Source organism: Oncorhynchus kisutch, linkage group LG23 (assembly GCF_002021735.2).
Source record: "Oncorhynchus kisutch isolate 150728-3 linkage group LG23, Okis_V2, whole genome shotgun sequence".
Classification (NCBI taxonomy): Eukaryota; Metazoa; Chordata; class Actinopteri; order Salmoniformes; family Salmonidae; genus Oncorhynchus; species Oncorhynchus kisutch.
This window is the reverse complement of record NC_034196.2, coordinates 23,160,084-23,186,074: the sequence shown is the minus strand read 5'-3', so window position 1 is coordinate 23,186,074 and position 25,991 is coordinate 23,160,084. Positions and strand designations below refer to the sequence as shown.

At 45.9% G+C, this 25,991-nt stretch overlaps 1 protein-coding gene across 7 annotated transcripts in view; it reads right to left on the bottom strand.

The window, feature by feature from the left end:
- LOC109868109 (splicing factor, suppressor of white-apricot homolog) overlaps positions 1-25,991 on the bottom strand; it is a 155,356-nt gene that overhangs the window by 24,159 nt on the left and 105,206 nt on the right. For 4 of the 7 annotated variants that reach the window (XM_031802488.1, XM_020457546.2, XM_020457547.2 and 1 more), the window contains exons 17-18: positions 22,525-22,597; positions 11,247-12,011 (exon numbers count right to left, since the gene is read on the bottom strand). In XM_031802488.1, the coding sequence (XP_031658348.1) occupies positions 11,946-12,011; positions 22,525-22,597 (139 nt within the window). In that variant the 3' untranslated portion in view covers positions 11,247-11,945. Of the gene's footprint in view, positions 1-11,246; positions 12,012-20,253; positions 20,405-22,524; positions 22,598-25,991 lie in introns of those variants that run through there. The other 3 variants (XR_004204958.1, XM_020457548.2, XR_004204959.1) reach the window with 2 other exon arrangements.

The following is a 25,991-nucleotide window of genomic DNA, read 5'->3' as shown; positions in this document are numbered from 1 at the left end:
CCTGGAAGGGGTATGTCACCTGAGTGGGTTGATTCACTGATGTGGTCATCCTGTCTGGGTTGGCGCCCCCCCCTTGGGTTGTTCCATGGCAGAGATCTTTGTGGGCTATACTCACCCTTGTCTCAGGATGGTAAGTTGGTGGTTGAAGATATCCCTCTAGTGGTGTGGGGGCTGTGCTTTGGCAAAGTGGGTGGGGTTATATCCTTCCTGTTTGGCCCTGTCCGGGGGTGTCCTCGGATGGGGCCACAGTGTAACGGCTTTCTTCCGTTGAAGGAGAGTCGGACCAAAATGCAGCGTGGTTAGTTCGATACATGTTTAATAAATGAATAAACACGATAAATACAAAAACAAGAAACGGAACGTGAAAACCTAAACAGTCTATCTAGTGCTAACACACACAGAGATATGAACAATCACCCACAAAACACACAGTGAAACCCAGGCTACCTAAATATGGTTCCCAATCAGAGACAACGAGAATCACCTGACTCTGATTGAGAACCGCCTCAGGCAGCCATAGACTATGCTAGACACCCCTACTCAGCCACAATCCCAATACCTACGAAAAAAAACCTATACATAAACACAACACAAAATAAACCCATGTCACACCCTGGCCTGACCAAATAAATAAGAAAAACACAAAATACTAAGACCAGGGCGTGACAGAACCCCCCCCCCCAAGGTGCGGACTCCCGGCCGCACACTAAAACCCATAGGGGAGGGTCCGGGTGGGCGGCTGTCCACGGTGGCGGCTCCGGCTCAGGACGTTGACCCCACTCCAACCAAGTCTTAGTCCCCCTGTAACGCGTCCTTTGATTGGCGACCCTCGCCGCCGACCTTGGCCTAATAACCCTCACCAAGGACCCCACTGGACTGAGGGGCAGCTCGGGACTGAGGGGAAGCTCGGGACTGAGGGGAAGCTCGGGACTGAGGGGTAGCTCGGGACTGAGGGGTAGCTCGGGACTGAGGTGTAGCTCAGCACTGAGGGGAAGCTCAGCACTGGGGGGAAGCTCAGCACAGAGGGGAAGCTCAGCACAGAGGGGAAGCTCAGCACAGAGGGGAAGCTCAGCACAGAGGGGAAGCTCAGCACTGAGGGGAAGCTCAGCACAGAGGGGAAGCTCAGCACAGAGGGGAAGCTCAGCACAGAGGGGAAGCTCAGCACTGAGGGGAAGCTCAGCACTGAGAGGATGCCTAGTACAGAGAGGAAGCCCAGTACTGAGAGGAAGATCAGGCAGGTAGTAGGCTCTGGCAGATCCTGGCAAGCTGGTGGTTCTGGCAGATCCTGGCTGACTGGCGGATCCTGGCTAGCTGGTGGTTCTGGCAGATCCTGGCTGACTGGCGGATCTGGAAGATCATGGCTGACTGGCGGATCCTGGCTGACTGGCAGATCTGGAAGATCCTGGCTGACTGGTGGATCCTGGCTGACTGGCGGATCTGGCTGCTCCATGCAGAATGGCAGCTCTGGCTGCTCCATGCAGACTGGCAGCTCTGGCTGCTCCATGCAGACTGGCAGCTCTGGCTGCTCCATGCAGCTCTGGCTGCTCCATGCAGCTCTGGCTGCTCCATGCAGACTGGCAGCTCCATGCAGACTGACTGCTCTGGCTGCTCAATGCAGACTGACATCTCAGGCTGCTCCATGCAGACTGTAAGCTCAGGCTGCTCCATGTAGACTGGCAGCTCTGGCTGCTCCATGTAGGCTGGCAGCTCAGGCTGCTCCATGCAGGCTGGCAGCTCTGGCTGCGCTGAGCAGGCAGGAGACTCCAGCAGCGCTGTAGAGGAGGAAGGCTCTGGCAGCGCTGAACATGCGGGAGACTCCGGCAGCGCAGGAGAGGAGGAAGGCTCTGGCTGCGCTAAACAGGCGGGAGACTCCAGCAGCGCTGTAGAGGAGGAAGGCTCTGGCTGCGCTAAACAGGCGGGAGACTCCAGCAGCGCTGTAGAGGAGGAAGGCTCTGGCTGCGCTTAACAGGCGGGAGACTCCAGCAGCGCTGTAGAGGAGGAAGGCTCTGGCAGCGCTGAACAGGCGGGAGACTCCGGCAGCGCAGGAGAGGAGGAAAGCTCTGGCTGCGCTGAACAGGCGGGAGGCTCCGGCAGCGCTAAACAGGTGGGAGACTCCGACAGTACTGGAGAGGAGAAAGGCTCTGGCTGCGCTGAACAGGCGCGGCGCACTGAAGGCCTGGTGCGTGGTGCTGGAACTGGTGGTACTGGACCGAGGACACGCACAGGAAGCCTGGTGCGGGGAGCTGCCACCGGAGGACTGGTGTGTAAAGGTGGCACAGGATGAACCCGACCGTGAAGGTGTACTGGAGAGCCTGAGAGCAGGGCTGGCACAGGACGTGCAAGGCTAGGTAGGTACACAGGAGGCCTAGTGCGTGAGGCTGGCACAATTTTCACCAGCAGACTAACACGCACCTCAGGACGTGTATGGAGCGCTGACCCAGGTGCCATCAAATCCCCGACTCGCTCCGTCGGACGAATATCGTACCTAAAGCACCAAACTAGCAACTCCCTCATTACTCTCTCCTCCAATTTCCCCATGAACTCCTTCACAGTCTCTGCTTCGCTCACCTCTAACACCGGCTCTGGTTCTGGTCTCCTCCTTGGCTCCTCACTATAAACAGGGAGAGTTGGCTCAGGTCTGACTCCTGACTCTGCCACTCTCTCCCTGAGCCCCCCCCCCCCCAATACATTTTTGGGGCTGACTCTCGGTCTTCCGTCCGTGCCGCCATGCCTGCTTCGCCAACTCCATTCTCCGATAACCTGCTTCGCACTGCTCCAGCGAATCCCAGGCGGGCTCTGGCACTTTCTCTGGGTCGACAGCCCACCTGTCTATTTCCTCCCAAGTAATGTAGTCCCGATATTGTTGCTCCTGCTGCCGCTGTTGCTTCTCCTCATACCAGCGCCTCTCAGCGCTTGCCGCCTCCAGTTCTTCTTTGGGGCGGCGATATTCTCCAGGCTGATCCCAGGGTCCTTCTCCGAACAATTCATCCTCCCATGTCCATTTCTCTCTTTGTTGCTTCTGCTGTCGCTGCCTGTCACCACGCTGCTTGGTCCTGTTGTGGTGGGTGATTCTGTAACGGCTTTCTTCCGTTGAAGGAGAGTCGGACCAAAATGCAGCGTGGTTAGTTCGATACATGTTTAATAAATGAATAAACACGATAAATACAAAAACAAGAAACGGAACGTGAAAACCTAAACAGTCTATCTAGTGCTAACACACACAGAGATATGAACAATCACCCACAAAACACACAGTGAAACCCAGGCTACCTAAATATGGTTCCCAATCAGAGACAACGAGAATCACCTGACTCTGATTGAGAACCGCCTCAGGCAGCCATAGACTATGCTAGACACCCCTACTCAGCCACAATCCCAATACCTACGAAAAAAAACCTATACATAAACACAACACAAAATAAACCCATGTCACACCCTGGCCTGACCAAATAAATAAGAAAAACACTAAATACTAAGACCAGGGCGTGACACACAGTGTCTCCTGACCCCTCCTGTCTCAGCCTCCAGTATTTATGCTGCAGTAGTTTATGTGTCGGGGGGGGCTAGGGTCAGTTTGTTATATCTGGAGTACTTCTCCTGTCCTATTCGGTGTCCTGTGTGAATTCTCTAATTCTCTCCTTCTCTCTTTCTTTCTCTCTCTCGGAGGACCTGAGCCCTAGGACCATGCCCCAGGACTACCTGACATGATGACTCCTTGCTGTCCCCAGTCCACCTGGCCGTGCTGCTGCTCCAGTTTCAACTGTTCTGCCTTATTATTATTCGACCATGCTGGTCATTTATGAACATTTGAACATCTTGGCCATGTTCTGTTAAAATCTCCACTCGGCACAGCCAGAAGAGGACTGGCCACCCCACATATGCTCTCTCTAATTCTCTCTTTCTTTCTCTCTCTCGGATGACCTGAGCCCTAGGACCATGCCCCAGGACTACCTGACATGATGACTCCTTGCTGTCCCCAGTCCATCTGACCGTGCTGCTGCTCCAGTTTCAACTGTTCTGCCTTATTATTATACGACCATGCCGGTCATTTATGAACATTTGAACATCTTGGCCATGTTCTGTTATAATCTCCACCCGGCACAGCCAGAAGAGGACTGGCCACCCCACATAGCCTGGTTCCTCTCTAGGTTTCTTCCTAGGTTTTGGCCTTTCTAGGGAGTTTTTCCTAGCCACCGTGCTTCTACACCTGCATTGCTTGCTGTTTGGGGTTTTAGGCTGGGTTTCTGTACAGCACATTGAGATATCAGCTGATGTACGAAGGGCTATATAAATACATTTGATTTGATTTGATACCCTCGTAAAACTGACTATCCTACCGATCCTTGACTTTGGTGATGTAATTTACAAAATAGCCTTCAACACTCTACTCAGCAAATTGGATGCAGTCTATCACAGTGCCATCCGTTTAGTCAGCAAACCATATACTACCCACCACTGCGACCTGTATGCTCTCGTTGGCTGATCCTCGCTTCACATTCATTGCCAAAACCACTGTCTCCAGGTCATCTATAAGTCTTTGCTAGGTAAAGCCCTGCCTTATCTCAGCTCACTGGTCACCATAGCAGCACCCACCCGTAGCAAGCGCTCCAGCAGGTATATTTTACTGGTCACCCCCAAAGCCAATTCCTACTTAGGCCGCCTTTCCTTCCAGTTCTCTGCTGCCAATGACTGGAATGAAATGCAAAAATCACTGAAGCCGGAGACTTATATCTCCCTCACTAGCTTTAAACACCAGCTGTCAGAACAGCTCACAGATCACTGCACCTGTACATAGCCCTTCTGTAAATAGCCCATCCAACTACCTCATCCCCATACTGTTATTTATTTGATTTATTTTGCTCCTTTGCACCCCAGACTGTATGTTTGTTTATTCCATGTGTAACTCTGTGTTGTTGTTTGTGTCGCACTGCTTTGCTTTATCTTGGCTAGGTCGCAGTTGTAAATGAGAACCTGTTCTCAACCGACCTACCTGGTTAAATAAAGGTTAAATAAAAAAAAATGAAGATATAGAGACACGGTGGCCAAGAAAAACTCCCTAAAAAGGCAGGAACCTAGGAAGAAACCTAGAGAGGAACCGGCCTCAGTGGTGGCCAGACCTCTTCTGGCTGTGCCAGGTGGAGATTATAAGAGTACATGGCCATTTAAGGCCAGATTATTCTTCAAGATGTTTAAACATTTATAGATGACCAGCAGGGTCAAATAATAATCACAGTGGTTGTAGAGGGTGCAACAGAACAGTAGAAACTGAAGCAGCAGCACAAACTGGTGGACTGGGGACAGCACGGAGTCATCAGGCCAGGTTGTCCTGAGGCATGATCCTAGGGCTCAGGTCCTCCGGGAGGGGAGTGAGAGACAATTTGAGAGAGCAAACTTAAAATTCACACAGGACATCAGATAAGACAGGAAAATTACACCAGAAATAACAAACTGACCCTAGCCCCACGACACAGACTATTGCAGCGTAAATACTGGAGACAGACTTTCCTGTTCAAGTGAGCACAGCACAACAAGGTGAGTCCAAAAATGTATTGTATGCTGCTGGATACATGATGTAATATGCCAGGGAGATATGTATACTGTAGCTAAGACAGTTACACTAAGTGTATGTTGTGCAGTAAATTGTTAGTAGCCCATGTGCCTCACCCTAATAATTTGGTCTATTTTCCCCTCTTAATTTTGCCTACTGTTCTCGATTGGTGGTGCACATGTAGCCTATAACGTGTTTTAGAGAAATGTAATCATTGAATATTGTAAGAGGTTTCATTGTCTGCTTTTATGCCCCCTTTATTTATCCTAAGGTTCTGACTTGGTGTGCAGGGAGAACACTGTAAGAACGGCCCATGTTCTGAATTCTGTCACTGTACATTTCAAAAGTGCTGAACAAATAGTTATATTAACTACATCCGTCCTAGCTCGCTCATTAATGTCTTAATCAAAATTACGGATAGCCTTTTATCCGCTTGTCGTCCCCTTATGCCATAGTTTTTACATCTCAATTGTCAGTAGAAACCACATTTGTTGAAGCAAGTCAGCCATATCAGCTATGTTTTTTTAAAAGCAGTAAACGAGGCTGAATGAACTGTTTTGCTGCCAGACAAGGCTCCGCTGATCACCAGGTGTAGCAGTGGTAAGATGTTGGAACTGCTGTTGGAACTCTGCTGTTGGGACAGCTTTATGTTGGCCCTAACAGTTTGTGGGCACCGTTTGTCACCGTTATAGTGCAATTTATGTCATGTTTAGTGTTGTGTTGTTTAGTGGCTTTGCTGGCAGGCATCTCACTTTTTTTTTTTTTGCCCCACCAAGATATACATGCTAAAATCGCCACTGATATACTATAACATTTTCCTCTTCTATCCTTCTGGTCTTTGCAAGATCACTGCCATAGTTTCCTAAATATTTAGCAATTTAAAACTGTGGAAGTTCCCAGTTTGTCCTATAGAGACTTTATTCCAAAAACGAAAAATAAAAAGCACAATTTCACATTTGACTATTTCATGTTTTAAGCTGGAGCAATTAAGTTTCCAGTATGAAGCTTTGGGTTGACTATAATTCCAGGGAAATATTGACTTGTAAGCAAATAGCTCTATGGTCTGTTAGAGGTGTTTCAAGAATATGAACAGAAACATGGTTTCTTAAGCCCTCTGAAACCAGTCAATAGTCAATACGTCAGCATGTGGTACATGTTTTGTTACACCAGGTATAGTCTCAAGAGGAAACTTCTCTCTCCACTAGATCCAACTTCTGCAAAAATAACTTTAGATTTGTATTCAGAGAAGTAGACTGCCACAGAGGCCACCTAGCAAGATAATTATCTAAAGCAATATTAGCATCTCCACCTATTAAGAGTAAGGATTTGGGAAATTTAGATAACCAATATAGAATTTGATTTTCTACAGGTTCAAGGACACCATTTTATTGTTTTGAGTTGTACCCATAAATAGACAGTAACTAAAATCGTTTGACTAATTTCAATTACAAGACAAAGATAATGACTTGAGTCACGATCTGAATGCAAAAAAACTTGTAGCGACACCTGACGATCGTTCTGAACCATGTGAAAGCCAAATATCATTACCCCATTGCGACCTCCAAAAGTCATTTATTTACAGTACTGTAGAATGAGATTCTTGAAGAAAAACAGCTGCTTAAACGAAAAGAAACAAGGCTTTACATTTTACACTGTGTCTTAACCCCATAACATTAAGAGAAACAATTTACTTTTTATGATAAGAATGGCATAACACATGGCCCGGTAGACAGTGTCCCCCGCCTGCCAGGCACCGTTTTCCTGCAGTTCTGTTAACAACGGTGAGGGCAGGCAGGCAGACAGGAGCGAAGGACACCATCTACCTGTGCCGCAAGGAGGGGGTGGGGGGAAAAAAACTCACATAATACTTTTATTTCCCTTTTGACCCACATTCAAAAGGGGGGGTGGGGGGGTGCCCACCTGCAGGAACACCCCGAATTGAGGGCTGCAGTTGCACACTATTGGGGCTGGGCGATGGTGAGCTAGCTGGGCTGTGGAAGTCGAAGCAGTATACCCATGCTAGCCTCCTCATTGACTGACGACAACTCTGACAGATTGGGCTCGGCCGTTGGAGGTAGTGGAGCAGGTTGTTGTGTCTTCATACTCTGTGATTTTTTGATGCGCATGAGTGAACTTTGTGTTGCCATATCTTGTGACTAGCCACCTCACAGTTAGCTAGCTATTAGGTACGTGTGTGTGTGTGTGTGCATGTGGGGAAGAGGGGGGGGGGTACGATCAGATTTTTTAACATTTCTGATTAGTCAGGAGACAATACAAACATCAAATCATATTGATTTAATTCATTTTTTGTAAGCCATCCTGATTGGGTGGGCCAGTGTTCAATCTGGCGGGGCCTCTGCCTGGCCCTGCTGTGGCTTCGCCTCTGCCTACACACACACACACACACACACACACACACAAACACACACAATGATGAGCGAATTCATTTTAGTGTGCCGGGGAACTAATTGGAACGCAGGCGCAGAGTGGTGGCATTATGAGTGGGAAAGAAGTGATGGTTTATTCAAATGATATGTTTTCTCCTAACATACAGGATCATCGTCACCCAGAATGAACCTAGTTGCGAGGGACCCAGCGGGCCTGGGAGGGAAGAACCCCTGAGACCCATCCACCAGGCAGTCACCCCCCCACCTCCTCCAATCCCCACATGAGACAAGGGTGCCAATGACAAAATGGTAGTCTCCTAAGACTGTGGGCATTTCCATTAATTCCTTCATAATCCTCCAAGCGTCATTGACACCATTAGTCTATTAATTCTGTATGGATTTAGCCTTATTCATTTTCCTCAGCCACATTTTTAGCAAGCCATTTGTTTTTAAGAGCTGGACATAAGTACAATTTCCTGCAATCTATGATCAGTCATCGGCAGAAATACTGTTTAACATGTCAAACGAGGAAAGGACAGTAATGGAAGCTAGAAGCGCAAACACTGTGTTTCACTGGTCTTCAGCTTCACTAGGCTGCTCTCTGACATCAGGGACTGGCCAGAGCCAGTTTTTAGACAAACTTCAAACTTCAGAGCACACAAAATAATTACTGCATTGGGAAGAAGCTTGTGCAATCATCCTTCAGAAAAGCATTCTAGTAAAAGCATCCATTCTAATAGCCAAAAGCGTACGGATCTATTCCTCAGTGGTGCCGGACAATTACCCAGTGAAAAATGCTGTCTAAGGCATCGCTCCTCTGTGTTATCAAAGCCAGTGCAGCTGTCTATTTGGACAAAAAGAAAGTATATTTCCAACACACAGACTTGGCAAATGCAAGCTACAGCCTTCCCAAGCTCCTGTGCCATACAGTAAAGAGCAAACCACAAGCAGATGTAAATATGAATGTGACTGTATGTGACTGTCATTCAAATTCCATTCACCCAGTTCAATGTAACAGCAATAGGTTTAGGCACTCCGATTTACCCTATACCCATCATGAGGTTGCTACAACCTAGCCTATGAATTCAAGTTTACAACGTAGATGCACACAGGTCGAGAGAAAGATTTGAGCTGACAGACAGTGACACACTCAATACCACCTTGGTGTAGGGTGTAATCATTAGTCCAACAGTTGCAAACGAGTTTCTGTCGGACAAATTCAGGTATGTTTATTCCTGTTTTGTTTCTTTTAAGAAATGTTTGTCAACAGAATCAGCGGAATGAATACACCCTAGATCCCGCATAAACACAGTTTACTTTCATTGCAGCCATGTTGTATTCCTTATCGCATATAAGCGCTCTCCTCCTCTCAACTTTTCCCTTCGCTTGTGGACTGCAATGCACAACACATCAGCTGTATCTGACCAGGTGAAAAAACATTTCCAAGCTGAACCATATCACCACCACACAGCCTACATCGTTGTCACCATATTAGCTAAAGTAACGTCATAGTCAACATAGCTAATATAACTAACTCATGCAGTAACGTTACAGTGAACAGTCAGTCTATAGTTTAGCACTTACAACAATACATTAGTAAAGCCAAAAGCTTACCTTGACCTGGAAGAGTTCCAGTGTTGTGTGGATAGTCATTGCCAGCTAGTTAACATAGTATACCTCTAATTGAGCAGGGTGTTTGAGTAGGCTAAACTATATAGCCGCATTTGCTAGCTAAGTAAGTGAAACTGAAAGTTTAAAAAATGATTAAATCTCTTACTTCTCCTTCATTTTGGAAAAAAATAACTATCGTCTTTCTCTCTGAGTCAACTACTCACCACATTTTATGCATTTCAGTTCAAGCTAGCTGTAGCTTATGCTTTTAGCACTAGATTCATTCTCTGATCATTTGATTGGGTGGACAACATGTCAGTTCATGCTGCAAGTGCTATGATAGGTTGGAGGACGTCCTCCGGAAGTTGTCAAAATTACGGTGTAAGTCCATGGAAGGGGGTGAGAACCATGAGCCTCCTAGGTTTTGTATTGAAGTCAATGTACCCAGAAGAGGACAGAAGTTAGTTGTCCTCCAGCTGCACCATGGTGCTACCCTTCAGAGTGCTGCTGAGGCTACTGTAGACCTTCATTGCAAAATAGTATTTTAATAAATGATTTGGTAACGTGATTATATTTAGTATAGTTTTATCTAAAAAGGATAACATTTCAAAATGTTTTACAATCTATATTTTGATGAAATTCACTGAGGATGGTCCTTCCCTTTCTCCTTTGAGGAGCCTCCACTTGTATAGTACACCTTTATTTCAGTGATTAATGCAATCATAGGCAAATTCTCACTTATTTTACAAGGTATATTTCCATGATGGAAAACACACCATTTGGCAGAGACCTCTTAACTGCTGCAATTAGACCATTATGCATTAGTTGGTAAGAGTACAGAAAACAGATTGATATGAATAATTAGCTGTGCATTGAAAAGGCAAATGATCTATACAAACCTTTCAGTACACGGCACCATTGTACTGTGAGTAAAGCAGACCAGCTGCAAAAAATAGTTTGCTTCCAGTAGTATTATACTGCTTAAGCGTTTTGCAGAAGGTCTGCATTATTTTTCACTCGATTCAGACCATGACACCAAGGAAAACCAAAAAAGTGAGGAATGTGCAATTTCAAGGAATGAGAACAAAAGTGACAGAGTGGATGAATACAGTGACAGAGTGGATGAATACAGTGACAGAGTGGATGAATACAGTGACAGAGTGGATGAATACAGTGACAGAGTGGATGAATACAGTGACACACTGGATGAACACAGTGTGTATAGTTAGTGTGGCTGCTGTGTGTGTGAGGCTGGGCCATGGCCTCAGTGGGATGATGATGACAGTAGAGCATGAAAGATACACGGATGCTAGGGGCCCCAGCTCCCTGTGTCTACTGGGACACTCAGATATGTTCCCTCATCCCTGGGGTGGACCTAGAAACCTGCTCAGACGCCTTTGTGTTTGTGTGTGAGAGAAAGGCATGTCCCTGTGTTTTGTGGACAGGTTGTGTGAGGAGAACGCTCCCTCATGATTTACTCACATCAGCCCTGGTAACCACTGCTGCTTTGTCCTTAAAAGAGGGAACATGTATGAGTGTATCTCTACTTAATCTATTTCTGCTATGTCAATACTTGCTCATTTATTTCCAACCAATAAATAACTGTTGAGGTTAATTGAATTAAATTCATAGTAAACGTGACCCCCTGACCTTTATGTACCAGAGAGATTCCACTGACTGAGAACACCTTAACACTTTGCTAAATCATCATTCAAACTTTATTGACAGTTTGTGTTAAGAAAGCAGCTCCACAATCAGCCATGTACAAACGTAGAAACAAAAATTGAAGGCCACACACTGGAACTGATTGACAACAGACTGGAAACAGAGACCCCAGTTTAAAACTGACCTGGCAAAAGAGAGACATAGGGAGATGGAAAGGTCCTTCACAGAAGGATGGCGCTCTGGCAGCTGCACAATTACACTGCAAAGCTCTCCGTCATCAATTTGGAGAACATACAATTCGTTTTTTGAAAGATGCAATTTACTTTATTAATTATTTCGGCACTTTGAAGCTCTGTTGTCTTATTCGTGCTGAAAACAGATGGTGGGAACAGGGGCATCCAAACTTTAGCAGGCTGCTGCGTGACCATTGCTGTGATGCAGGCTCTCTCTTGACACGTAGAAAAGTCCCACGTAGTTGATTTACGAGCTAATCTACTCTGCTTGCTTCACATCTACTGCCATTCGAAATATACTGTAGATACGCTCACCCAGTTAAGTATCAAAGTAGATCAAATAAAAGTCAGACAGAGGAATATGAATGCTAAACAGTTCCAGGCAAAAGACGCTGCCTGCTGATTGGTCGAGGGCCTGTCGCTGGAGGCTGTCGTCATAGAGAGGCAGACATGGTGAAGCTCCACCCTTTTCCCAATCAGCTGCTATAAAGCTACGCCTCTTCAGGAAGTGTTGGGCTGGAAGGGCTTAGGGGTAGCCAGCATGGCACGTACTTTGGCCATCAGATCCTGAGAAGGAGAAAGGGAGAGAGAGGGGTAGAAAGAAGGGAAGAGAGGGGTAGATAGAAGGGAAGAGAAAAGGGTCGAGAGAAGGGAAGAGAAAGGGGTAGAAAGAAGGGAAGAGAAAGCGAAGAGAAAGGGGAAGAGAGAGGGGAAGAGAGAAGGGTAGAGAGAAGGGAAGAGAGGGGTAGAAAGAAGGGAAGAGAGAAGGGTAGAGAGAAGGGTAGAGAAAGGGGTAGAAAGAAGGGAAGAGAGGGGTAGATAGAAGGGAAGAGAGAAGGGTTGAGAGAAGGGAAGAGAAAGGGGTAGAAAGAAGGGAAGAGAAAGGGAAGAGAGAAGGGAAGAGAGGGGTAGAAAGAAGGGAAGAGAGAAGGGAAGAGAGGGGTAGAAAGAAGGGAAGAGAAAGGAGTAGAACGAAGGGAAGAGAGAAGGGTAGAGAAAGGGGTAGAAAGAAGGGAAGAGAGAAGGGAAGAGAGGGGTAGATAGAAGGGAAGAGAGAAGGGTCGAGAGAAGAGAGAAGGGTAGAAAGAAGGGAAGAGAGAAGGGTAGAGAGAAGGGAAGAGAGAAGGGTAGAGAGAAGGGAAGAGAGAAGGGAAGAGAGAAGGGAAGAGAGAAGGGTAGAAAGAAGGGTAGAGAGAAGGGTAGAGAGAAGGGTAGAGAGAAGGGTAGAGAGAAGGGTAGAGAGAAGGGAAGAGAGAAGGGTAGAGAGAAGGGTAGAGAGAAGGGAAGAGAGAAGGGTAGAGAGAAGGGTAGAGAGAAGGGAAGAGAGAAGGGAAGAGAGAAGGGTAGAAAGAAGGGTAGAGAGAAGGGTAGAGAGAAGGGAAGAGAGGGGTAGAAAGAAGGGAAGAGAGAAGGGTAGAAAGAAGGGAAGAGAGAAGGGTAGAGAGAAGGGAAGAGAGGGGTAGAAATAAGGGAAGAGAGAAGGGAAGAGAGAAGGGTAGAGAGAAGGGAAGAGAGAAGGGAAGAGAGGGGTAGAAAGAAGGGTAGAAAGAAGGGAAGAGAGGGGTAGAAAGAAGAGAAAAGGGAAGGGAAGAGAGAAGGGTAGAGAGAAGGGAAGAGAGAAGGGTAGAAAGAAGGGAAGAGAGAGGGGTAGAGAGAAGGGAAGACAGAAGGGTAGAAAGAAGGGAAGAGAGAAGGGTAGAAAGAAGGGAAGAGAGAGGGGTAGAGAGAAGGGAAGAGAGAGGGGTAGAGAGAAGGGAAGAGAGAAGGGAAGAGAGAAGGGTAGAAAGAAGAAAAGAGAAGGGAAGAGAGAAGGGTAGAAAGAAGGGAAGAGAGAAGGGTAGAAAGAAGGGAAGAGAGAAGGGTAGAGAGAAGGGAAGAGAGAAGGGTAGAGAGAAGGGAATAGAGAAGGGAAGAGAGAAGGGAAGAGAGGGGTAGAAATAAGGGAAGAGAGAAGGGAAGAGAGAAGGGTAGAGAGAAGGGAAGAGAGAAGGGAAGAGAGGGGTAGAAAGAAGGGTAGAAAGAAGGGAAGAGAGGGGTAGAAAGAAGAGAAGAGGGAAGGGAAGCAAGAAGGGTAGAAAGAAGGGAAGAGAGAAGGGTAGAGAGAAGGGAAGAGAGGGGTAGAGAGAAGGGAAGAGAGAAGGGTAGAAAGAAGGGAAGAGAGAGGGGTAGAGTGAAGGGAAGAGGGGGGTAGAGAGAAGGGAAGAGAGAAGGGTAAAGGGAAGAGAGAGAGGTAGAGAGAAGGGTAGAGAGAAGGGAAGAGAGAAGGGTAGAGAGAAGGGAAGAGAGAGGGGTAGAAAGAAGGGAAGAGAGAAGGGTAGAGAGAAGGGTAGAGAGAAGGGAAGAGAGGGGTAGAAAGAAGGGAAGAGAGAAGGGTAGAGAGGGGTAGAAAGAAGGGAAGAGAGAAGGGTAGAGAGGAGGGAAGAGAGAAGGGTAGAAAGAAGGGAAGAGAGAAGGGTAGAAAGAAGGGAAGAGAGAGGGGTAGAGAGAAGGGAAGAGAGAGGGGTAGAGAGAAGGGAAGAGGGGGGGTAGAGAGAAGGGAAGAGAGAAGGGTAAAGGGAAGAGAGAGAGGTAGAGAGAGAGGTAGAGAGAAGGGTAGAGATAAGGGTAGAGAAAGGGGTAGAAAGAAGGGTAGAGAAAGGGGTAGAAAGAAGGGTAAAGGGAAGAGAGAGGGGTAGAGAGACAGGAAGAGGGGGAGATTGAGAGAGAGATGAGAGGAAAGATGGAAACCGACACAGAGGGAAAAAGAGGACAGTGAGTGAGTGTGCCATATAAAATACCAATAATGAGGAAAATAGGAAATATGGCCTGGTTAAGAAACCTACAGTCCTGTATTCTGTCTACTCTCTCAGAGAGCCTCTCCACCATCACAATTCAACACAAATACAAATCTTCCTCCCTCCCTGGGCTATCTTTCAACCAGGACAGCTTAATATATTCCTGGCTATTTATGACAGTAGGCTATAGGACAGCTTATAGGACAGCTATAGAACAGCTATAGGACAGCTATAGAACAGCTATAGGACAGCTATAGGACGGCTATAGGACGGCTATAGGACGGCTATAGGACGGCTATAGGACAGCTATAGGACAGCTTATAGGACAGCTATAGGACGGCTATAGAACAGCTATAGGACAGCTATAGGACGGCTATAGGACGGCTATAGGACGGCTATAGAACAGCTATAGGACAGCTATAGGACGGCTATAGAACAGCTATAGGACAGCTATAGGACGGCTATAGGACAGCTATAGGACAGCTATAGGACGGCTATAGGACGGCTATAGGACGGCTATAGGACGGCTATAGAACAGCTATAGGACAGCTATAGGACAGCTAGAGGACAGCTAGAGGACAGCTATAGGACGGCTATAGGACAGCTATAGGACGGCTATAGGACAGCTATAGGACAGCTATAGGACAGCTATAGGACAGCTATAGGACGGCTATAGGACAGCTATAGGACAGCTATAGGACGGCTATAGGACAGCTATAGGACAGCTTATAGGACAGCTATAGGACAGCTTATAGGACAGCTATAGGACGGCTATAGGACAGCTATAGGACAGCTATAGGACAGCTTATAGGACAGCTATAGGACAGCTATAGGACAGCTTATAGGACGGCTATAGGACGGCTATAGGACGGCTATAGGACGGCTATAGGACGGCTATAGGACGGCTATAGGACGGCTATAGGACGGCTATAGGACAGCTATAGGACAGCTTATAGGACAGCTATAGGACAGCTATAGGACAGCTATAGGACAGCTATAGGACAGCTATAGGACAGCTTATAGGACAGCTATAGGACAGCTATAGGACAGCTATAGGACAGCTATAGGACAGCTTATAGGACAGCTTATAGGACAGCTATAGGACAGCTATAGGACAGCTATAGGACAGCTATAGGACAGCTATAGGACAGCTTATAGGACAGCTATAGGACAGCTTATAGGACAGCTATAGGACAGCTATAGGACAGCTATAGGACAGCTATAGGACAGCTATAGGACAGCTTATAGGACAGCTTATAGGACAGCTTATAGGACAGCTATAGGACAGCTTATAGGACAGCTTATAGGACAGCTTATAGGACAGCTATAGGACAGCTATAGGACAGCTTATAGGACAGCTCCCTGCAATAGAAGGCCATCAGATCCACTCCTAGTTAGGTAAGCAGTCCCAATCTGAACACAGTCCAACCTGGAAATGATACACCAAATAGGGGATATATTAAATCTTTCAGCGTGAGCCGCTGAATAAGCTGCTTGTCATACAAGTTTCTCCTTGCTCAGGTCTGACGTGGGGAGTTATTGCATATCACTACTCTTCCTTCTCCTCTCCCGCTGTTCTCTTCCTTCTCCTCCGTCATGAGTGAGCAAGCAAGAGCACACACACACGCACAGAGAACAAAGGCGAATACGCATGCACACACAAACACAGAGACCAACAGAGACACACACTGAGGGATAAATGTGAGTGAAAGCAGTGGTGGTGATCAGGGTCCTTGAAGAGAGTACAGCCTGACCACAGTGACCTCCACGCTGTCGTAAAAACAGCAGGAAGGAGGAGCAGGATCACCACAGCAAATTGAGGCAAAAGGTATAACAAGATGGCGGTATGGATAATGGTGTTAATGTCTGAGTAGATGATGTGAGACTGGGGCTTTAAACAAGGCTGGTACTGAAGCCTCCACAGATGCTGCTTTATTCAGGTGAGAAATTGATGAAAGAGGGGGGGGGGGGTTAAGTACTATATGTGTGAGTGTGATTGAGAAAGCAGGAAAGTGTTAAAGACATAGGCGTATGAGAGAGTGTGTGTGAGGGAACGTGTAAAGGTGGAGAGGGAGCGTGACATGTACTGTACTTGAGCGTGACAGAAAATGCTACTAACATCCAAACAAATTCATTCTAAATATTTGTAAGCATTGTCATACTCCCCAAGCTATAAGACTGCTAAATAGTTAACCAATAGCTACCCGGAATAACTGCACTGACCCTCTTTGCACCAACTCTTTTGATTCACATAAGCTGCTGCTACTGTTTATCATCTATCCTGTTGCCTAGTCACTTTATCCCTATACCTATATGTACATATCTACCTCCTCGTACCACGGCACATCGACTCGGTACTGGTACTCCGTGTATAGAGCCAAGTTATCGTTACTCATTGTGTATTTAGTATTTTTCTATTATTTCTTTATTTTCTTTCTCTCTGCATTGTTGGGAAGGACCCGTAAGTAAGCATTTCACTGTTAGTCTACACCTGTTGTTTACAAAACATGTGGCAAGTGGAACCGGAGTGCCAAGTCGAGAAAAAAAAGGCTTCTCAACAGTTTTTACCCCCCAAGACATAAGACTCCTGAACAGGTAATCAAATGGCTACCCGGACTATTTGCATTGTGTGCACCCCCCCCAAGACATAAGACTCCTGAAAAGGTAATCAAATGGCTACCCGGACTATTTGCATTGGGTGCCCCCCCGCCCAACCCCTCTTTTACGCTGCTGCTACTCTCTGTTTATCATACACGCATAGTCACTTTAACTATACATTCATGTACATACTACCTCAATTGGGCCGACCAACCAGTGCTCCTGCACATTGGCTAACCGGGCGATCTGCATTGTGTCCCACCCACCACCCGCCACCCACTACCCACCAACCCCTCTTTTACACTACTGCTACTCTCTGTTCATCGTATATGCATAGTCACTTTAACCATATCTACATACTACCTCAATCAGCCTGACTAACCGGTGTCTTTATGTAGCCTCACTACTTTTATAGCCTCGCTACTGTTTTTCACTGTCTTTTTACAGTTGTTTTTATTTCTTTACTTTTCTATTGTTCACCTAATACTTTTTGCACTATTGGTTAGAGCCTGTAAGTAAGCATTTCACTGTTGTATTCGGTGCACGTGATTTGATTTCATTCATTTATGAGAGCAGGGAGAATGAATGAACACGCTCCATAAGCAGAATGAGTGAGAGAGAGGAGGAAAGTCCATCATGAGCCTGGGGATGAGTGAGAGAGAGGAGGAATGTTCATCATGAGCCTGGGGATGAGTGAGAGAGAGGAGGAATGTTCATCATGAGCCTGGGGATGAGTGAGAGAGAGGAGGAATGTTCATCATGAGCCTGGGGATGAGTGAGAGAGAGGAGGAATGTTCATCATGAGCCTGGGGATGAGTGAGAGAGGAGGAAAGTTCATCATGAGCCTGGGGATGAGTGAGAGAGAGGAGGAATGTTCATCATGAGCCTGGGGATGAGTGAGAGAGAGGAGGAATGTTCATCATGAGCCTGGGGATGAGTGAGCGAGAGGAGGAATGTTCATCATGAGCCTGGGGATGAGTGAGAGAGAGGAGGAATGTTCATCATGAGCCTGGGGATGAGTGAGCGAGAGGAGGAATGTTCATCATGAGCCTGGGGATGAGTGAGCGAGAGGAGGAATGTTCATCATGAGCCTGGGGATGAGTGAGAGAGAGGAGGAATGTTCATCATGAGCCTGGGGATGAGTGAGCGAGAGGAGGAATGTTCATCATGAGCCTGGGGATGAGTGAGCGAGAGGAGGAATGTTCATGAGCCTGGGGGTTTCTGACAAGAGGACGAGGAGATGTGGGGGGGCAGAAAACAAGAGGTCACAATACAGTATCCAGGATGAGAGGAGGATGAGTGGCATGGATTTCAGAGCCATGAGAAATAAATAAAGAGGAAGAGTAGAAAGGATGCTGACAGTGTCTTCAGTTTCGATTCTTTACCAAGGCCACTCCATTGAATCGCACATGTAAAGGTTCTATCCTCGCTCCATGTCACATTCTGTCTGTCAGTCCATCTCTACAGGTCTGTATGTTAGTCTCCTCTAATTCTGTCTGTCTGTCCATCTCTACAGGTCTGTATGTTAGTCTCCTCTAATTCTGTCTGTCAGTCCATCTCTACAGGTCTGTATGTTAGTCTCCTCTAATTCTGTCTGTCAGTCCATCTCTACAGGTCTGTATGTTAGTCTCCTCTAATTCTGTCTGTCTGTCCATCTCTACAGGTCTGTATGTTAGTCTCCTCTAATTCTGTCTGTCTGTCCATCTCTACAGGTCTGTATGTTAGTCTCCTCTAATTCTGTCTGTCTGTCCATCTCTACAGGTCTGTATGTTAGTCTCCTCTAATTCTGTCTGTCTGTCCATCTCTACAGGTCTGTATGTTAGTCTCCTCTAATTCTGTCTGTCTGTCCATCTCTACAGGTCTGTATGTTAGTCTCCTCTAATTCTGTCTGTCTGTCCATCTCTGTCAGTCAGTCCGTCACTATTAGTGTTCTTCTGTCGGTCGGTCTGTCTGTCTTCTCTACCAGTCTCCCTGTGCGTGATGCTCCAACAAAACCCTCTTTGCAGCTCAAACTCCTGACTGCAGACCAGAATAATACCCTGCCAGTGAGGGAACAGGGAACGGTCCGTGCCCTCTCCCTCTCTCCCCTAAAAACACATCCCAACCCCCAGCCATTCGTCATCTGTCAGCCAGCCCCCGTAATGAAGGAAAAACAAAGCTCAAAACTCGGGCCAAAATGCTAATTCTAATGAAAAAAGTGCATTAGATTTCTCTGAGTGCATCATCATGAAATCTTTACGCTGATGGGGCTGGCTTTAAAGTGGCCAGGGACTATATACTGTATGTCTGAATCAGAACATCTGCATAGCGGGGTAATGGTCTACTCATTCAGAGATGGCTGGGTGTATACCTTCGATCTTCCTCATGGGTTGAGTCTCAAATGGCACCCTATTTTGTAGAAAGTACACTACTTTTGACCAGGGCCCATAGACATTTGTGACACACTCATGGCCTGTAAAGAGCAGGGCCGGGTGAATGATTCAATCCCTCTCTCTCATGCCCTCCTTTCCCCCTTCCTCACCTCTTTCCCTGACCCCCTCTTTCCCTAAACCACACTCTATTCATATGACCTAAGCCAATCTCTCATTCTCCCTTTTCTGAAACCCCCCCTCTCATTCCCGCCTTCTCTTTCTACAACCTACCCCATTCTCTCTCCCTACAGCTTGCTCTATCTGTGAATGTCTTGATGTTTGACGGTGGGCTGGTTTCCATACCACACAGGCCTCTCTGCCTCAGCCCAAGTCGGCTCCAGGTAAGTCTGTCCTCTTCTCTCTCTGAACCCCTATGAAGGTGCTCATCCTGGGCCAACTGGCTGGCTTCATGAAGGGGTCTGGTTAATGGGGCTCTTCATCAGACTCAGGACAGATACAGAACATCAAATGGAGAGAGGACAGGGGCTTGAACTTCTAAAGGTGCCCTGTTAAGGTATGGCTTTGTGATATACGCCAAGAAAGACATTAGAGTAATTGGAGAATGAATGCTATCAAAGCCTGAAAGTAAGACATCAAATAAACCATAGAGCAAATTTACAACAGGTGTGAGGTAGTTAAAAGATGCCGCCTGAGGAAGCAGCGTTTTTAACATTATGTTGAAACGCATTGGGTGTGCACCCCCAGCTGTGATCCTACCCTAGACGAGAACCTCTCTCTCTCCAACCCAACAGCTTACCAGAAGAGTGACTAGTAGAGGGGGTGATTGCGTAATATGTTAAAGTCAGGACTTTCAGGGAAGAGTTGATCCCCTTTTTCTCTCTTCTGGAGATGAAAGCCTCTGTAATGTAAACTAGCTCTCCTCAGCTGTCAGCTGCTGCTGCGCATAAAGTCACGAGAGAGATGAGAGAGCCAGAAACACCAGGACAGGGAGATAAACACAACAAATAAAATGCCTATGTGCACATTACTGAACACAGAGGAGGAATGTTAAATGTAAAATCTGACCTGAGTTCAGAGATCAGCTGCTCCGAGCCCACAGAGATCGAAGATAGAAATGATGTAATCTGTGCTGGGATCAGTGTACTGAAATCTCTGAGCTGTGTGTTCTGTATAATGCTGCTTCCACAAGGGCCGACTATCCTTGGAACCACAGTCCCTGTGTACATCACATCTAACAATGAGCTGATTCTGAACTGCTGTGCTTTGTGCACATGTCATAATGAGAGATATGGAGTACCTGTACAACACCCTACTGTAATGTGCTTTATGGAATACATGCTAGGACATCTGGGCTTGTATTCACAAAGCGTCTCAGAATAGGAATGCTGATCTAGGATCAGTTCTACCTTTAAAATCCTAATGAATATCAAATCAAATTTATTTATATAGCCCTTCTTACATCAGCTGATATCTCAAAGTGTTGGATAGAAACTCAGCCTAAAACCCCAAACAGCAAGCAATGCAGGTGTATAAGCACGGTGGCTAGGAAAATCTCCCTAGAAAGGACAAAACCTAGGAAGAAACCTAGAGAGGAACCAGGCTATGAGGGGTGGCCAGTCCTCTTCTGGCTGTACCGGGTGGAGATTATAACAGAACATGGTCAAGATGTTCAAATGTTCATAAATGACCAGCATGGTCAAATAATAATAATCACAGTAGTTGTCGAGGGTGCAAAGGTCAGCACCTCAGGAGTAAATGTCAGTTGGCTTTTCATAGCTGATCATTAAGAGTATCTCTACCGCTCCTGCTGTCTCGAGAGTTGAAAACAGCAGGTCTGGGACAGGTAGCATATATGATTATATGGACAGGTGAGTCCTCATCCTAGATCAGAACTCATACTCTGTCATGCTTTGTGAATATGGGCCCATGTTAATATACATACAGTGCATTCGGAATGTATTCAGATCCCTTGACTTTTTCCACATTTTGTTATGTTACAGCCTTATTCTAAAACTGATTAAATAGTTTTTCCCCTCATCAATCTACACACAATTCCCCATAATGACAAAGAAACCCCCCCTTGAAATATCACATTAACATAAGTATTCAGACCCTTTACTCAGTACTTTGCTGAAGCACCTTTGACAGCATTGAGTCTTCTTGGGTATGACATTACAAGCTTGGCACACCTGTATTTGGGGAGTTTCTCCCATTCTTCTCTGAAGATCATCTCAAGCTCTGTCAGATTGGATGGAGAGCATTGCCACACAGCTATTTCTAGGTCTCTTCAGAGATGTTCGATCAGGTTCAAGTCTGGGATCTAGGTGGGCCACTCAATGACATTGAGACTTGCCTTGGCTGTGTGCTTAGGGTCGTTGTCCTGTTGGAAGGTGAACCTTCATCAAGGATCTCTCTGTACTTTGCTCCGTTCATCTTTGCCTCAATCCTGACTAGTCACCTAGTCCCTGCCACTGACAAACATCCCCAGAGCATGATGCTGGCACCACCATGCTTCACTGTAGGGATGGTGCCAGGTTTCCTCCAGATGTGACGCTTGGCATTCAGGCCAAAGAGTTCAATCCTGGTTTCATCAGACCAGAGAATCTTTCTGATGGTCTGGGAGTCTTTAGGTGCCTTTTGGAAAACTCCAAGCTGGCTGTCATGGGCCTTTTACCGAGGAGTGGCTTCCGTCAGGCATAAAGGCCTGATTGGTGGAGTGCTGCCGAGATGGTTTTCCTTCTGGAAGGTTCTCCCATCTCCACAGAGGAACTCTGGAGCTCTGTCAGAGTAACCATCGGGTTCTTGGGCATCTCCCTGCCCCAAGGCCCTTCTCCCGCGATTGCTCAGTTTGGCCGGGCAGCCAGCTCTAGAAAGAGTCTTGGAGGTTCCAAACTTCTTCCATTTAAGAATGATGGAGGCCATTGTGATCTTGGGGACCTTCAATGCTGCAGACATTTTTTGATACCCTTCCCCAGATCTGTGCCTCGACACAATCCTGTCTCGGAGCTCTACAGACAATTCCTTCGACCTCATGGCTTGGGATTTGCTCTGACATGCACTGTCAACTGTGGGACCTTATATAGACAGGTGTGTGCCTTTCCAAATCATGTCCAATCAATACTTCAATTTCTTTGTTTTATTTTTAATACATTTGCTAATGTTTCTACAAACTTGTTTTAGCTTTGTCATTATGGGGTATTGTGTGTAGATTGCTGAGGATAAAACAAAGTAATACATTTTTAGATTAAGGCTGTAACATAACAAAATGTGGAAAAAGTCAAGGGGTCTGAATACTTTCCGAAGGCACTGTACAGTGAGACAGTGAAGAAGAGGTACCTGAGTGATTTTGGACTGCATGGAGGAGACATTGGCTGAGGGAACTTGGTTATCTTTCTCCTGTGAGCCGTCCCTAAAGAGAGAGGGAGAGAGCGAGAGAGAGAGACACAGGTAGACAGACAGACAGACAGACAGACGAGGAGACAGACGGGGAGGGAGGGAGGGGGGGAGAGACAGACGGAGGGAGAGAGGGGGTGGGGGGAGAGAGAGGGGGAGATAAAAAAGAGTTAGAAGGGTTAAAAGAGAGAGGGAGATAGAGAGAAAAGAGAGCAATAACGTGAGAGGGAGTTCAGTGGCTGGGAGGGATGGAGACAGGGCCTCATGTTAACACCTGTCACCTGTGGGTAGAGTTTGGCAATGGTGAATAAGATGTCTATTTCACCAGCCATGTTGGCAGGTGGTCAGGGCTCCGCAGTGAGAGCATTTCACTTGCATTTGTGTAAAACGTTTTCAGTGTAAATGTAAATGAATAAAATCAGATAAAAAGTATGTAGACAAGATAATGGACATAGGGCTGACCCCATTTATTCAACTGGTTGATTGTTTGGTTGATCGGCTGTTGGTCGACCAAGATTTTTTTTGTCGAGCAGTAGTAAATATATATTGTACCAGCCAAAAGTTTGGACACCAACTCATTCCAGGGTTTTTCATTATGTTTTACATTGTAGAACAATAGTGAAGTGATCAACATTCTGAAATAACACATATGGAATCATGTAGTAAGCAAAAAAGTAAAAAAATTACTTTAAAAAAAGCACTCTTGGCGTTCTCTCAACCAGCTTCATGAGGTAGTCATCTGGAATGCATTTCAATTAACAGGTGTGCCTTGTGAAAAGTCAATCTGTGAAATTTCTTTCCTTCTTAATGCATTTGAGCCAATCAGTTGTGGTTGTGAAAAGGTAGGGGTGGTATACAGAAGATAGCCCTATTTGGTAAAAGACTAAGTACATAATATGGCAAGAACAGCTCAAATGTGCAAAGAGAAACGACAGTCCATCATTACCTTAAGACATGAAGGCCAGTCAATCCAGAAAATGTCAAGAACTTTCAAAGTTTCTTCAAGTGCAGTCGCAAAAACCATCATGCGCTATGATGAAACTGGCTCTTATGAGAAACGCCACAGGAAAAGAAGACCCTGAGTTACCTCTGCTGCAGAGGACAAGTTCATTATAGTTAACTGCACCTCAGATTTCAGACCAAATAAATGCTTCAGAGTTCAAGTAAAATACACATCTCAACAGCAACTGTTCAGAGAAGACTGCGTGAATCAGGCCTTCATGGTCGAATTTCTGCGAATAAACCACTACTAAACGACACCAATAATAAGAAGAGACTTGCTTGGGTCAAGAAACATCAGCAATGGGCATTAGACTGGTGGAAATCTGTCCTTTGGTCTGATGAGTCCAAATTTGAAATTTTTGGATCCAACTGCTGTCTTTGTGAGAAGCAGAGTAGGTACACAGATTATCTCCGCATGTGTGGTTCCCACCATGAGGCACGGATGAGGTGGTGTGATGGTGCTTTGCTGTTGACACGGTCTGTGATTTATTTAGAATTCAAGGCACATTTAACCAGCATGGCTACCACAGAATTCTGCAGCGATATGCCATCCCATCTGGTTTGCGGGACTATGGGACTATCATTTGTTTTTCAACAGGACAATGACCCAAAACACACCTTCAGGCTGTGTAAGGACTATTTGACCAAGAGGGAGAATGATGCTGCTGCATCAGTTGACCTGGTCTCCTCAATCACCTGACCTCAACCCAATTAAAATGGTTTGGGATGAGTATGGACCACAGAATGAAGGAAAATCAGCCAACAAGTGCTCAGCATATGTGGGAACTCCTTCAAGACTGTTGGAAAAGCATTCGTCATGAAGCTGGTTGAGAGAATGCCAAGAGTGTGCAAAGCTGTCATCAAGGCAAAGTGTAACTACTTTGAAAAATCTGAAATATAAAATATATTTTGATTTGTTTAACACTTTTTTGGTACATGATTCCATTTGTGTTATTTCACAGTTTTGATGTCTTCACTACTATTCTACAATGTAGAAAATAGTACAAATAAAGGAAAACCCTTGAATGAGTCGGTGTGTCCAAACTTTTGACTGTTTATTTGCATATTAATTGAATATTGCCAAATGTTTCAGCAAAGAATATTGAGCCCATTTAATGCAACCCTTGCAGTTAATAGACCACAAAGCTGCATACAACTGACCTAAATGTTTGGAAATGATGAGGAACATGAGATGAGTTTACCTTTTCATCCAGACTTTTTACAATTTTAAATTTTTAAATTTTTAAAATACCTTTATTTAACTAGGCAAGTCAGTTAAGAACAAATTCTTATTTTCAATGACGGCCTGGGAACAGTGGGTTAACTGCCTGTTCAGGGGCAGAACGACAGATTTGTACCTTGTCAGCTCGGGGGTTTGAACTCGCAACCTTCCGTTTACTAGCCCAACGCTCTAACCACTAGGCTACCCTGCCACTTAAAACACATCAAGTGTAACTGGACTGTTTATCTCACATCTGAAGGCTGGGAGGAATTTACAACATACTTCAGATTGCTAATATATATTTTGGAGTAATAATTACATAACCAACGCTGTCTAGTAATACTAGTCCCGTGCGAATAGGTCACGTGCATGTGATGCATACATGTGTCACGTAAAGAGAGCAAGGGTTGAGGGAATGTTTCCCCTAAACAAATGAGGGATTTCAGTAACAGAAATTTTCAGTCAGAAATGGCTATAATTATGTTGCAGATTCAGGAACACAGCGCGATAGACACTTTGATGTTCTGTGGTGGTGCCGTAGCAGGGAGGATGGGTGCTAGTCAGTCACTTGCTGTCTTTTATTTTTTTTAAAACACAGCACAGCAAGTCTGATCCCAGAACTTGCATAATCAAATCAATAGCTGGTTGGACTCCCACTAGTCATTTGTGTGTCTTAATTATTTAATCAAACAGTGTGCTTAAAGCATCAGACAAGCTCAGTGAATATACACAATATACAAAAGTATGTGGACAATGTGTTCTCTGGAGTGATGAATCACGCGTCACCATCTGGCAGTCCGACGGACGAATCTGGGTTTGGCAGATGCCAGGAGAACGCTACCTGCCCCAATGCATAGTGTCAACTGTAAAGTTTGGTGGAGGAGGAATAATGGTCTGGGGCTGTTTTTCATGGTTTAGGCTAGGCCCCTTCGTTCAGTGAAGGGAAATCTCGATGCTACAGCATACAATGAAATTCTAGATGATTCTGTGCTTCCAACTTCGTGGCAACAGTTTGGGGAAGGCTCTTTCCTGTTTCAGCATGACAATGCCCCTGTGCACAAAGCGAGGTCCATACAGAAATGGTTTGTCGAGATCGGTGTGGAAGAACTTGACTGGCCTGCACACAGAGCCCTGACCTCAACCCCATTGAACACCTTTAAGATGAATTGGAATGTGTCAATATATG